At 36.1% G+C, this 12347-nt stretch overlaps 1 protein-coding gene across 4 annotated transcripts; it reads left to right on the forward strand.

Moving 5' to 3' along the window:
• Window positions 1–22: 22 nt before the first annotated feature.
• LOC117319479 (piggyBac transposable element-derived protein 4-like) lies at window positions 23–11477 on the forward strand. 4 transcript variants are annotated; one of them, XM_033874273.1, is made up of 6 exons: window positions 23–324; window positions 7410–7536; window positions 7770–7928; window positions 8473–8655; window positions 8889–9061; window positions 9455–11476. In XM_033874273.1, the coding sequence occupies exons 2-6, from the start codon at window positions 7454–7456 to the stop codon at window positions 10177–10179; spliced, it is 1323 nt and encodes a 440-aa protein (XP_033730164.1). In that variant the 5' UTR covers window positions 23–324; window positions 7410–7453; the 3' UTR covers window positions 10180–11476. The 4 variants fall into 4 exon arrangements, with proteins under 4 accessions (XP_033730164.1, XP_033730162.1, XP_033730163.1 ...); XM_033874271.1 differs by lacking the exon at window positions 23–324 and adding an exon at window positions 3911–6228 and having other exon boundaries at window positions 9455–11477; XM_033874272.1 differs by lacking the exon at window positions 23–324 and adding an exon at window positions 6552–6886 and having other exon boundaries at window positions 9455–11477.
• The last annotated feature ends 870 nt before the right edge of the window (window positions 11478–12347 follow it).

A 12347-nucleotide genomic window follows, 5' to 3' on the forward strand; every position in this document is an offset into this window, starting at 1 on the left:
AAGGTAAGTGATCAAACTTTTGTTATGTACATGACATTACTGGTCTTTAGAAATCATATTAGTTTAATTAAGTTGGTTTATGATTTAAAGAAAGATAATTCAAATTCCGGATATTTTTATGTTTTCTAATTTTGTTATATTAGTTTATACCTGATCCGGATTCTCCGAATCCGTTTTGCGAGTTAGTTGGAAAGAAGAATAAAAGATGGAAGCTGTTTACAAAGGTTCTCCTGTTTTATAGTACATTTTAGATAATTCCCTCACAGCCAAGCATAAACATTACATGGTGGAGAATCCTCAGGTCATCTTAAGCGAATATGTAAGGTAAATGTAGGTTAAGGACAAGTGTATCGTTTTCACCGACTCGAGATTTGCCGGTGCTCGTTTGGGCGAGTTGACTCTAAAAGTTTCCCGGCGTTCGACGCTTGGGGACCACGCACGATTTTTAGCCCACCATCATCAGATGGTGGGCTATTCAAATCGCCCTGCGTCCGTGGTCCGTCGTCCGTCCGTAAACAATTCTCGTTATCGCTAATCCTCAGGAAGTACTGAAGGGATCTTTCTCAAATTTCATATGTGGGTTCCCCTTGGTGCCTAGTTATGCATATTGCATTTTAAGACCAATCGGAAAACAACATGGCCGACAGGCAGCCATCTTGGATTTTGACAATTGAAGTTTGTTACCGCTATTTCTGAGAAAGTACTGAAGGGATCTTTCTCAAATTTCATATGTAGGCTCCCCTTGGTACCTAGTTATGCATATTGCATTTTGAGACCAATCAGAAAACAACATGGCCGACAGGCAGCCATCTTGGATTTTGATAATTGAAGTTTGTTATCGCTATTTCTGAGAAAGTACTGAAGGGATCTTTTTCAAATTTCACATGTAGGTTCCCCTTGGTGCCTAGTTATGCATATTGCATTTTGAGACAAATCGAAAAACAACATGGCCGACAGGCAGCCATCTTGGATTTTGACAATTGAAGTTTGTTATCGCTATTTCTGAGAAAGTACTAAAGGGATCTTTCTCAAATTTCATATGTAGGCTCCCCTTGGTGCCTAGTTATGCATATTGCATTTTGAGACAAATCGGAAAACAACATGGCCGACAGGCAGCCATCTTGGATTTTGATAATTGAAGTTTGTTATCGCTATTTCTGAGAAAGTACTAAAGGGATCTTTCTCAAATTTCTTATGTAGGTTCCCCTTGGTGCCTAGTTATGCATATTGCATTTTGAGACCTATCGGAAAACCACATGGCCAACAGGCGGCCATCTTGGATTTTGACAATTGAAGTTTGTTATCGCTATTTCTGAGAAAGTACTGAAGGTATCTTTCTCAAATTTCATATGTAGGTTCCCCTTGGTGCCTAGTTATGCATATTGCATTTTGAGACAAATCGGAAAACAACATGGCCGACAGGCAGCCATCTTGGATTTTGACAATTGAAGTTTGTTATCACTATTTCTGAGAAAGTACTAAAGGGATCTTTCTCAAATTTCATATGTAGGCTCCCCTTCGTGCCTAGTTATGCATATTGCATTTTGAGACCAATCGGAAAACAACATGGCCGACAGGCAGCCATCTTGGATTTTGATAATTGAAGTTTGTTATCGCTATTTCTGAGAAAGAACTGAAGGGATCTTTCTCAAATTTCATATGTAGGTTCCACTTGGTGCCTAGTTATGCATATTGCATTTTGAGACCTATCGGAAAACAACATGGCCAACAGGCGGCCATCTTGGATTTTGACAATTGAAGTTTGTTATCGCTATTTCTAAGAAAGTGCTGAAGGGATCTTTCTCAAATTTCATATGTAGGTTCCCCTTGGTGCCTAGTTATGCATATTGGATTTTGAGACCAATCGGAAAACAACATGGCCGACAGGCAGCCATCTTGGATTTTGACATTTGAAGTTTGTTATCACTATTTTTCAGAAAGTGCTGAAGGGATCTTTCTCAAACATTTTTGTAAGTTCCCCTTGGTCTGTAGTTCTGCATATTGCATCTTGGGACCAATAGGAAAACAACATGGCCGACAGGCAACCATCTTGGATTTTGACAATTGAAGTTTGTTATCGCTATTTATCAGAAATTGCTGAAGGGATCTTTCTGAAATTTCATTTGTAGGTTCCCCTTGGTGCCTAGTTATGCATATTGGATTTTGAGACCAATCAGAAAACAACATGGCCGACAGGCAGCCATCTTGGATTTTGACATTTGAAGTTTGTTATCACTATTTTTCAGAAAGTACTGAAGGGATCTTTCTCAAACATTTTTAGCCCACCATCATCAGATGGTGGGCTATTCAAATCGCCCTGCGTCCGTGGTCAGTCGTCCGTCCCTCCGTCCGTCCCTCCGTCCGTCCGTCCGTCCCGTCCGTCCCTCCGTCCCTCCGTCCGTAAACAATTCTTGTTATCGCTATTTCTCAGAAAGTACTGAAGGGATCTTTCTCAAATTTCATATTTAGGTTCCCCTTGGTGCCTAGTTATGCATATTGCATTTTGAGACCAATCTGAAAACAACATGGCCGACAGGCAGCCATCTTGGATTTTGACAATTGAAGTTTGTTATCGCTATTTCTCAGAAACTAATGAGGGGATCTTTCTGAAATTTCATATGTAGGTTCCCCTTGGTGCCTAGTTATGCATATTGCATTTTGAGACCAATCTGAAAACAACATGGCCGACAGGCAGCCATCTTGGATTTTGACAATTGAAGTTTGTTATCGCTATTTCTCAGAAACTAATAAAGGGATCTTTCTGAAATTTCATATATAGGTCCCCCTCAGTGCCTAGTTATGCATATTGTATTTTGAGACTAATCGGAAAACAACATGGCCGACAGGCAGCCATCTTGGATTTTGACAATTGAAGTTTGTTATCGCTATTTCTGAGAAAGCACTGAAGGGATCTTTCTCAAATTTCAAAAAAAGGTTCCTCTTGGTGCCTAGTTATGCATATTGCATTTTGAGACCAATTGGAAAACAACATGGCCGACAGGCAGCCATCTTGGATTTTGACAATTGAAGTTTGTTATAGCTATTTCTCAGAAACTTATGAAGGGATCTTTCTGAAATTTCATATAAAGGTTCCTCTTGGTGCCTAGTTATGCATATTGCATTTTGAGACCAATTGGAAAACAACATGGCCGACAGGCAGCCATCTTAGATTTTGACAATTGAAGTTTGTTATAGCTATTTCTCAGAAACTTATGAAGGGATCTTTCTGAAATTTCATATGTAGGTTTCCCTCGGTACCTAGTTATGCATATTGCATTTTGAGACTAATCTGAAAACAACATGGCCGACAGGCAGCCATCTTGGATTTTGACAATTGAAGTTTGTTATAGCTATTTCTCAGAAACTTATGAAGGGATCTTTCTGAAATTTCAATTGTAGCTTTGCCTCAGCGCCTAGTTATGCATATTGCATTTTGAGACTATTCGGAAAACAACATGGCCAACAGGCGGCCATCTTGGATTTTGACAATTGAAGATTGTTATCGCTATTTATCAGAAATTGCTGAAAGGATCTTTCTGAATTTCATTTGTAGGTTGCCCTCTGTGTCTAGTTATGCATATTGGATTTTGAGACCAGTCAGAAAACAACCTGGCTGACAGGCAGCCATCTTGTATTTTGAAAATTGAAGTTTGTTATCGCTATTGTACAGAAGGTACTGAAGGGATTTTTCTCAAATTTCATATGTAGGTTCCCCTTGGTCCCTGGTATTGCATTTTGGGACCAATCGGAAAACAACATGGCCGACAGACAGCCATTATTGCTAAATCTTAAATTTTATATATAGGTTGCCCTTGTTTGAAAAGTACTAGAGGGCTGTTTCTGAATTTACACAGATTAGTAAGACTTAGAGGAAGGGAAAAGTAGAGAAAAGATCAATCTGACATGGAACCTATAAAGATCATTCAATGGTGGGCGCCAAGATCCCTCTGGGATCTCTTGTTACGGGATTTTGACCACTCTGGATATGAACTATATGTTGTATGTGCAATATTGGGGATTATTCAGACAACAACAAAAATACTAAATACAACAACATCATTTTGACAATTTTGGACATTGAACGTGAAATTCTAAATCGTAATCCTACTGCTCGCGTATTATTTGGCACCATTCCTCCAAAAGATCTCCCAAAACTCGATCAGAAAGTATCCTCATAAATCATGTTTGACTCCATCAGCAGTATGTGTAAGATATCAAAAGCAATTTGAGGACTTTGTCATGAAATTGAACACTTTCATTTGTAATTTTAATAACACACACACAAGATCACACTTGGCCCTCCATACAGATCTTCGCATCCACAGATCACGTGGGAGGATTTCACAATTTTTCTTACTTTAAACTGTATGATGGCCTACACCCACGCCGCAGCCTGTTAACAGTATGGCAGGAGAAAAAAGTCCATGTGTGTCAGGGGCTAGTTCAATAAATTAACATTTTGTGTTGTGTTTACTTAATTAAGAGCTGACTAGTAATTTTCATATATATATTGTCGAAAGCCCACCGGCCGACATTCTTGTACTAATTATTCATTTATTGACATTATTGAATTTGTTCTTTGTGGACATTTGTCGAAAGCCCACCGGCCGACATATATTGATTATTTTGTGGACATTTGTCGAAAGCCCACCGGCCGACTTATATATTGTGTTTATTTTGTGTCGAAAGCCCACCGGCCGACTGACATATTGTGATTATTTTGTGTCGAAAGCACACCGGCCGACATTCTCATGCTGGGTATTGCCATAACATTATTGTTATAGTCTGTCGAAAGCCCACAGGCCGACAAAGTGCACTATATCATGCTATGAATGTAACACCAGTGAGAGTGGCTGCGGACCCTGATGAAACATCTTTACAAATTCTTTCGGATAGCTTTTTGCAACTGAACACAAACTTTGTTACACCCTGTTATAATCAACACCAACCAACTATACATGAAAGTACTCCAATACCACTTTTAAACTTGGAATATGATATTACTTTTCCAAGCCTTCCAGAATTTTCTCTAGATTCACTACAGCATGATTTAGAGTCATGTACAGATTCTACTGTAGAGTTTTCTATAGATTCATTGAATGTTAGGTCAGGTGATCATTTTACCACTGAGATTGTCACCACCAACACTTCATCAATAACAAATTCAGTAGAGACATCAATTAAGACCATACCTTCAGAACATTTAGAAGTTAATTTGCCTGTGGACATTTGTGAAATGGCTAAATCAATTAGTTGTCAAAAATTTTCGGGGTACCCACATGAAAATGGAGATAAATTTATAAATGAATTTAATTCATATGCAACTTTAACACCTTCCCGTTCGCATCGGTACTATCGTACCGATGACTTTTATAACGTCATCCATTAATTTCAAACGCATTAAAATGCCCTTTATATGCATCTCAGAAATGAAAAGTAGATATCAATGGAACAAGTGATTTCTCTATTTTATAGTCATATAAATTTTATTATAATTAGTTAAAGGTTAAACAGAACCACACAGTTTTTGTTGGAAAAACGTCAGTTAAGAAACTGCAGAAAACGGCGTGAAATTTCTTCACGTTTTCTGTAAATAAACTACTCAAAGTCAAAAACGAAAAACTCTTGGTGTTAAAAGGATTATACCAATAAAAAGCGGAGATCCCAAAAAGAACTTGGATGTTTTCTTTTCTCTTTATCATCTTTTTTAAGGAAACCAAGTGAGGACAAATATCATACCTCGTTTTTTTTAACATAAACGTTACAATATTTTTTGTTCGGCGGGGGGAAAAGGATATCTGTATGCATCATATTTTTTAAATCATACAATATCTAAATCACTACGTTAATTTCCTTTATAAATCAGTTTTTGTTTTGAAAATTGGTGCAGCAGAAATGGAATTATGGTGAATTTAGCTGACCCTACTCAAAGCGAAAAAACGAGAAGCTTAAACAAATCGTGACGTTTGATTTTTTTTTTAATCGTAACGTTATGAAGTGAATTGCATAGACAGTCAGTGGTGCTAAAATCAAAATCCTACATCGCTAGTTTTAAAATTGGCTGAAATTTATACGAAATAAACTCGTAAAGCGACTTGTGTTTCGCTTTCTTCGGGTGATGTTCTAAAAATAGAATCGGTATATTATGGGATGCTGACAGCGACATCTAACCAGACATGGACGCTCCAAACGCTATGGCCGTGGAAGTTCCAAGTGGTGAAAACTATGGTAATTATCAACCCCAAATCCACGTTTTATTATTGAAAATCTTGTCTTAATCAAATTATCATATTAAGTTTCTACTCGTGGCTCGTGTTTTCTGGTGATGATAGATTTTGAGTAATAGGGCTAGCTAGAGTGCAGTCCCTTGAATAGCTAGCGTCCTTATAGCTACACATCCTGAAATAGGCCTGCACAACGATATTGTGTGCAATTTTTGATGTAAAACTAAATCAATAGAAAAACGATGTGGACCACATTGATACATATAATATTTTCCCGACGAGGCCTGTGTGATTATTTAGTTTTTCAAAATAAATTCGATATTTTCTTCAATGTAACGTTTGTACAATATGTGAATCGACAGTTGCCGAGTTGGGCGAATTTGACTAACCTAGATCTACATTCTTTAGATCAGCTATCTGGTCTAATGCACAGAACAGCACGTGCACGTCACAAATTAACAGGTGCTCGTTGTTTTTAATATAGTCAGGACTATGGCTCTAACTCTCGATGATAATGTCAAATCGTCAATTTATTATTGATAACGAGTTTAATTAGTGTCCGCTATTACCTTTCAGCCTTTAAATGGTACCGTGGATGAGGAAAACATGTCAATAAATGTATCGGGACATTAGGCTACTTTTAATTACCTTACATACTGAAGGTGATGTTTAGAAAATAATAATAAAAGTAATATCTTTAATATTTGCATATTAAAACTAGACTGAAAAAAAAATCTTCATGTGATGTTTTCATAAATATACATTGATGTACATTGAATCTAGTATGTAAGTATCAGACTGCAAGTTCAAGTAAACTGAAATAAAAAATAAATATGTGCAAATAGCATGAGAATTCATGAAAAAATATGGTAAGACTTTATTTACTTGCAAAATGTTCAGTGAAATTTTTAAACATCACAATTTAATTATATATATTGTAGTAAAAGCATATAGATACAGCTCGTGATCAGAAGGAGTTGAGCTAGAATTCAGAAGGTCCTGGATTCAACATCCATGTTATGTGTAATAATTGTGTACTAGCTGTAATGGTGGGAGAGGGCCTTGTAAATTGTTTCAATAAACATTGTCAAATCCAATCAAGGTCTTGTCAGTACTTTAAATAGGTTTGAATGAACCACACCCATTCTGTCTGTCAAATTTTCATCACTTTTTTTTTTTTTACAGATTTTGATGGCTATTTTGAGCCATATGAAGGCTTTGACCTAGGAATGTCAGAGGAAGAAGAGGACTTTCTTGATGACATTATGACTGATCCTGATTATGTGCAGTTAGATGATGACCATATTGAAAGGTATGCAGCTATAAATGATTTACGCATTTGAGATTCAGCAAATATAGTGTAGAATTTTAATATCTATGGCCATCAACACTCAGGATATGTATGACATAATAAAAATCATTTTCAAAATGAAAACCTTTTTTAATTTGCATATTTAATATTCTTAGTATATGTTTTGAATCTCAAAACAAAGAAAATTAGAACTGTATGTGAAATATTCAATAGTTTCATTATAATTTTCTCAGTGCTGACTCCCAGGATTCAAGTTTTATGGGATCTCAGGAACCGCTTGGTAGCATCTGTTGGCAGGATGAGACGGTAGATGATGAACAGTGCCCTGACAACAAACAAACCCAATTTACACCCAATCTACCACCAGGGGTAAATACAGGGAGACTGAGAAAGTGTGTACAATGTTGAGCTTTATGATTTATCAAAGTTTTAGATAAGTTTTATAAGGGGCTATAATATGCCTTTCATTGTCTGTATTTCATTCCACCTGTTTGTCCAGACGAATTAGTTTCAATGGATTTGAATGAAAAAGTTTGGTATTTAGATAGCTTAAAATGTTATATGTATAGATCTGTTTTACTAAAAATACACATTCAGCAAAGTATTTCAAGATAAGATTTTGTTAGTTGGGGATATGCTTGTTTATGATTTAATAGTTAAATCTATGGAATATACCATATTGTGAAATGAACAACATTTTAAACAGTAAATAAGCATGACAGAGTAAACATTTATGTTATTTAACTTTAACAGGATTTTCTATTCATCCAACTGATACTTTATTCTACTACATGCATGCATAAGTGTTGCTTACATATATCTTTACATAGCAATATAATTTCTTAAAAAAGTATGACTGCATCTAAACCCTCATATTAAAAACAATGCATCAGGTCTGTATTTTGGTATTAACAGTATTTGAAATTCATGTTTCAGGAATTCCCTTAAGACTAAAACACCTATGGATTTCTTGAGGTTATTTCTAACATCACAGCTAATAACAACCCTGTGCATTGCAACCAATCACTTTGCTGAGTCTCTTGTTAATAAAGGCAAATTCACCTCCTATGCCCAGCCGGATGGAACTTGGTGCAGAGTGACAGAGGAAGAAATGTATAAGTAAGTATTACACCTGATGTATAACCATGCATGTATAGCAAAATTTCAGATTTAAAAGTACACATCAATTGTTGTCGAACAATTTCATGATAAATTTAGAATGATTATAATTCTTCAATGTCTTGAAATTAAAACACTTGACCAACAGTGTGTGTAATTAAACAATATTATAATTTTGCCTGTTTTTTACAAAATGTTTATAGCTGACTAACTTTGTGTTCCTTTTGTCCTAGGTTTATAGGTATTATCATATACATGTCCTTCACAAAGATGTCCACTATGGATAGATATTGGGCCTCAAACTACTTGTATCGTTTCAATCCTGTGCCCCTCCTACTTCCAAAGAGACGTTTCCAGTCCATCCTGGCGTTCCTACAGATAGCACCTCCAGCAGACATTGATAAAAGTAAATATACAAATTTGCATAATATACTACCACTGTTTAATAGATGTTATTCAAACTAACCGATCTAAATTACATTTATTAGTACCATGTTATATCTTTGAAAAAATTCATGCTAACTGCACAATTTTGAGAAGAATAGTATTGTTTCAACTTTGTCAGTCTGTCCTTCTGTCTCATGTCAATCTATCCCAGTACATAAGATTGGATCACACAACTTGGCCACATGAAAAAACATTTGGCCATTCAAAGATTACTAAAAACACTGGGACTCACAATGCCTTTTCTGCAAGTTTAAAAAATTGTGTCTGGAGTAATGGTTTACCTTAATTTACAAAACCCATAAATTCCTGCATTTGTCTTATGTTGTTTTTTTTTTTAAATCTTTTCTTGCAGGTGACAAACTCACTCGAATTACACCCCTTCTAGATCATGTCAACGCAGTATCCCAGGAATTGTTCCAACCCTTTCGTCAAATAGCAGTAGATGAGAGAATGGTTGCTTCAAGACACAGATTTTCTGGAATACGCCAGTTTATAAAAGATAAACCTGTGATGTTTGGCTTAAAGTTGTGGATACTTGCTGATACTCAAACTGGATATACCTATAATTTTTATGTGTATTTAGGTAAAAAACGGTCAGAAATTATTGACAAGGGAAAGGGTTTAGCTTACAATGTTGTTTTCAAACTTATATCTCCTCTGTTGAATCAAGGCTATCACTTATTTGTAGATAATTTTTATACATCATTGAATTTGATTAAAGACTTGCTAGCCAAATCCACCTATCTCATAGGTGCGGTACACAAAAACAGTACAGCAATGCCACTGTGTTTCAAAACATCTGTTGATCAGTGGGAAAAAGCTACAAGTAGAGGCGATTTCAGATGGCATAGACAAGATGGATATGTAACTGTACAGTGGAAAGATTGTAGAACTGTTACGATTGTGTCTCCAATTCATAAAGGCTCAGATGTTACATCATGTGTACGTACTGTTAAACATAGAACTGGTTTTAAGAAAACCAATGTGTCACAGCCTGTTGTTGTAAATTCTTATAATCAAGGTATGTTAGGTGTAGATAAGAGTAATCAATATGTCACACAGTTTCTTCATATTTGAGAACTAAATTTCATTGGTGGGAAGTTTTATTTTTTCACTCCATTGACATTATGATTGTTAATGCCTTTGTATTGTATAAGCAATCAGCTAGTAATTTGCCATCTCATTTTGGACAACTTGAATTTAGGGAATGTATTTTCCAATATATATATGATAAATATGGAAAGCAAGAAAAGATAAATGAAAATCAATGTTTACCTGTTGTTACTGATAAGAGAGTAGATTGTGTGATGTGTAATGCTAAAGCTAGTATACAGCGAATTCCTTTGCCAAGCAGGAAAACCTTTATCAAATGTGAACAGTGTAATGTTGGTCTTTGTCTTAACAAAGAAAGAAATTGTTTCAAGTTGTGGCATAATGGAAGTGATGAGAGTGTTAGAGTTCAAGATTGGCATAGGAAGAAAGGTAACTACAGAAAGGTAACTACAGAAAGGTAACTACAGAAAGAGGAAATATGAGGTACATCAATGTTAAACATATACAGAATTTACTGATGCAGTTGTTTTCCCTATAGGAGCAATCTGTATGTTCATTTTCTGAAATTGGAAAATATTTTTCAAAAGTTTATTACAAATGGAAATCTCAAAAATGTTACTTGAGTTTCTTAGAATATGTTGTTACTAACAAGTCATGATAGAATTGCAACTGTATTTCATAAAAAAGGTGATCATCTCTTTTCATTAAATAATAACTCACCAATACTTTATTATGGGTAGCAACATATTGTTTTAAAATCTAATTCAGTTTTCAACAAGGACAAGATAAATTAAGGAGTTGATAAGTAATTAGTTGACTTTGTTGAAAGGAGCTTATAAGAGAGGTGGTTACACCAAGAACATGTCTGTAATAAAATAATGGATTATCTCCCTTGTTTTGTGCACTTCGGTATGATAACTCCATATACATAGGTACATAACTTTATCATTCAATTTTTATTTACTTTTTCCAAAATAATGTATTTGGTCCATCAATGAAAAAAAAACTTATAAATCCAATTTTTATTTCAAACTGCTTATTTCAATGCTTAATGCACATCAAACTTTCAGCAATGCTTAATGCACATGAAGACCCCCCCGAAGACCCCCCCCCCCCCCCCCCCCCCCCAAACCTCTAAATGGTTTCAAAGCAGTGTATATTTTAAGATGTTCAGCCTTTTGCTGTGCGGAATGTAACAACGAAACTGTTTCTCTATGTAATATATTGATTCAACAGATAAATTTCATTAAAAATGTTGGATGATACATAATGATGCTATGAAAATCTGTATTTTGTTGTTTTTTAGCCCACCATCATCAGATGGTGGGCTATTCAAATCGCCCTGCGTCCGTGGTCCGTCGTCCGTCCGTCCGTCCGTCCGTCCGTCCCTCCGTCCGTCCGTCCGTCCCTCCGTCCGTCCGTAAACAATTCTTGTTATCGCTATTTCTCAGAAAGTACTGAAGGGATCTTTCTCAAACTTCATATGTAGGTTCCCCTTGGTGCCTAGTTATGCATATTGCATTTTGAGACCAATCAGAAAACAACATGGCCGACAGGCAGCCATCTTGGATTTTGACAATTGAAGTTTGTTATCGCTAATTCTCAGAAAGCACTGAAGGGATCTTTCTCAAATTTCATATGTAGGTTCCTCTTGGTGCCTAGTTATGCATATTGCATTTTGAGACCAGTCGGAAAACAACATGGCCGACAGGCAGCCATCTTGGATTTCGACAATTGAAGTTTGTTATCGCTAATTCTCAGAAAGCACTGAAGAGATCTTTCTCAAATTTCATATGTAGGTTCCTCTTGGTGCCTAGTTATGCATATTACATTTTGAGACCAATCGGAAAACAACATGGCCGACAGGCAGCCATCTTGGATTTTGACAATTGAAGTTTGTTATCGCTATTTCTCAGAAAGTACTGAAAGGATCTTTCTCAAATTTCATATGTAGGTTCCCCTTGATGCTTGGTTATGCATATTGCATTTTGAGACTAATCGGAAAACAACATGGCCGACAGGCAGCCATCTTGGATTTTGACAATTGAAGTTTGTTATCGCTATTTCTAAGAAACTAATGAAGGGATCTTCCTGAAATTTCATATGTTGGTTCACCTAGGTGTCTTGTTATGCATATTGCATTTTGAGACGAATCGGAAAACAACATGGCCAACAGGCAGCCATCTTGGATT

This window comes from Pecten maximus, unplaced genomic scaffold, assembly GCF_902652985.1.
Source record: "Pecten maximus unplaced genomic scaffold, xPecMax1.1, whole genome shotgun sequence".
Classification (NCBI taxonomy): domain Eukaryota; kingdom Metazoa; phylum Mollusca; class Bivalvia; order Pectinida; family Pectinidae; genus Pecten; species Pecten maximus.

Bases quoted from the DNA above. Each gene is read 5' to 3' on its own strand.
- LOC117319479 (XM_033874271.1), top strand. From the start codon at position 6,177: ATGGACGCTCCAAACGCTATGGCCGTGGAAGTTCCAAGTGGTGAAAAC. The intron at 7,929-8,472 runs GTGTGTACAATG...TTCATGTTTCAG, and splicing joins AATACAGGGAGACTGAGAAA to GAATTCCCTTAAGACTAAAA. The intron at 9,062-9,454 runs GTAAATATACAA...CTTTTCTTGCAG, and splicing joins TCCAGCAGACATTGATAAAA to GTGACAAACTCACTCGAATT.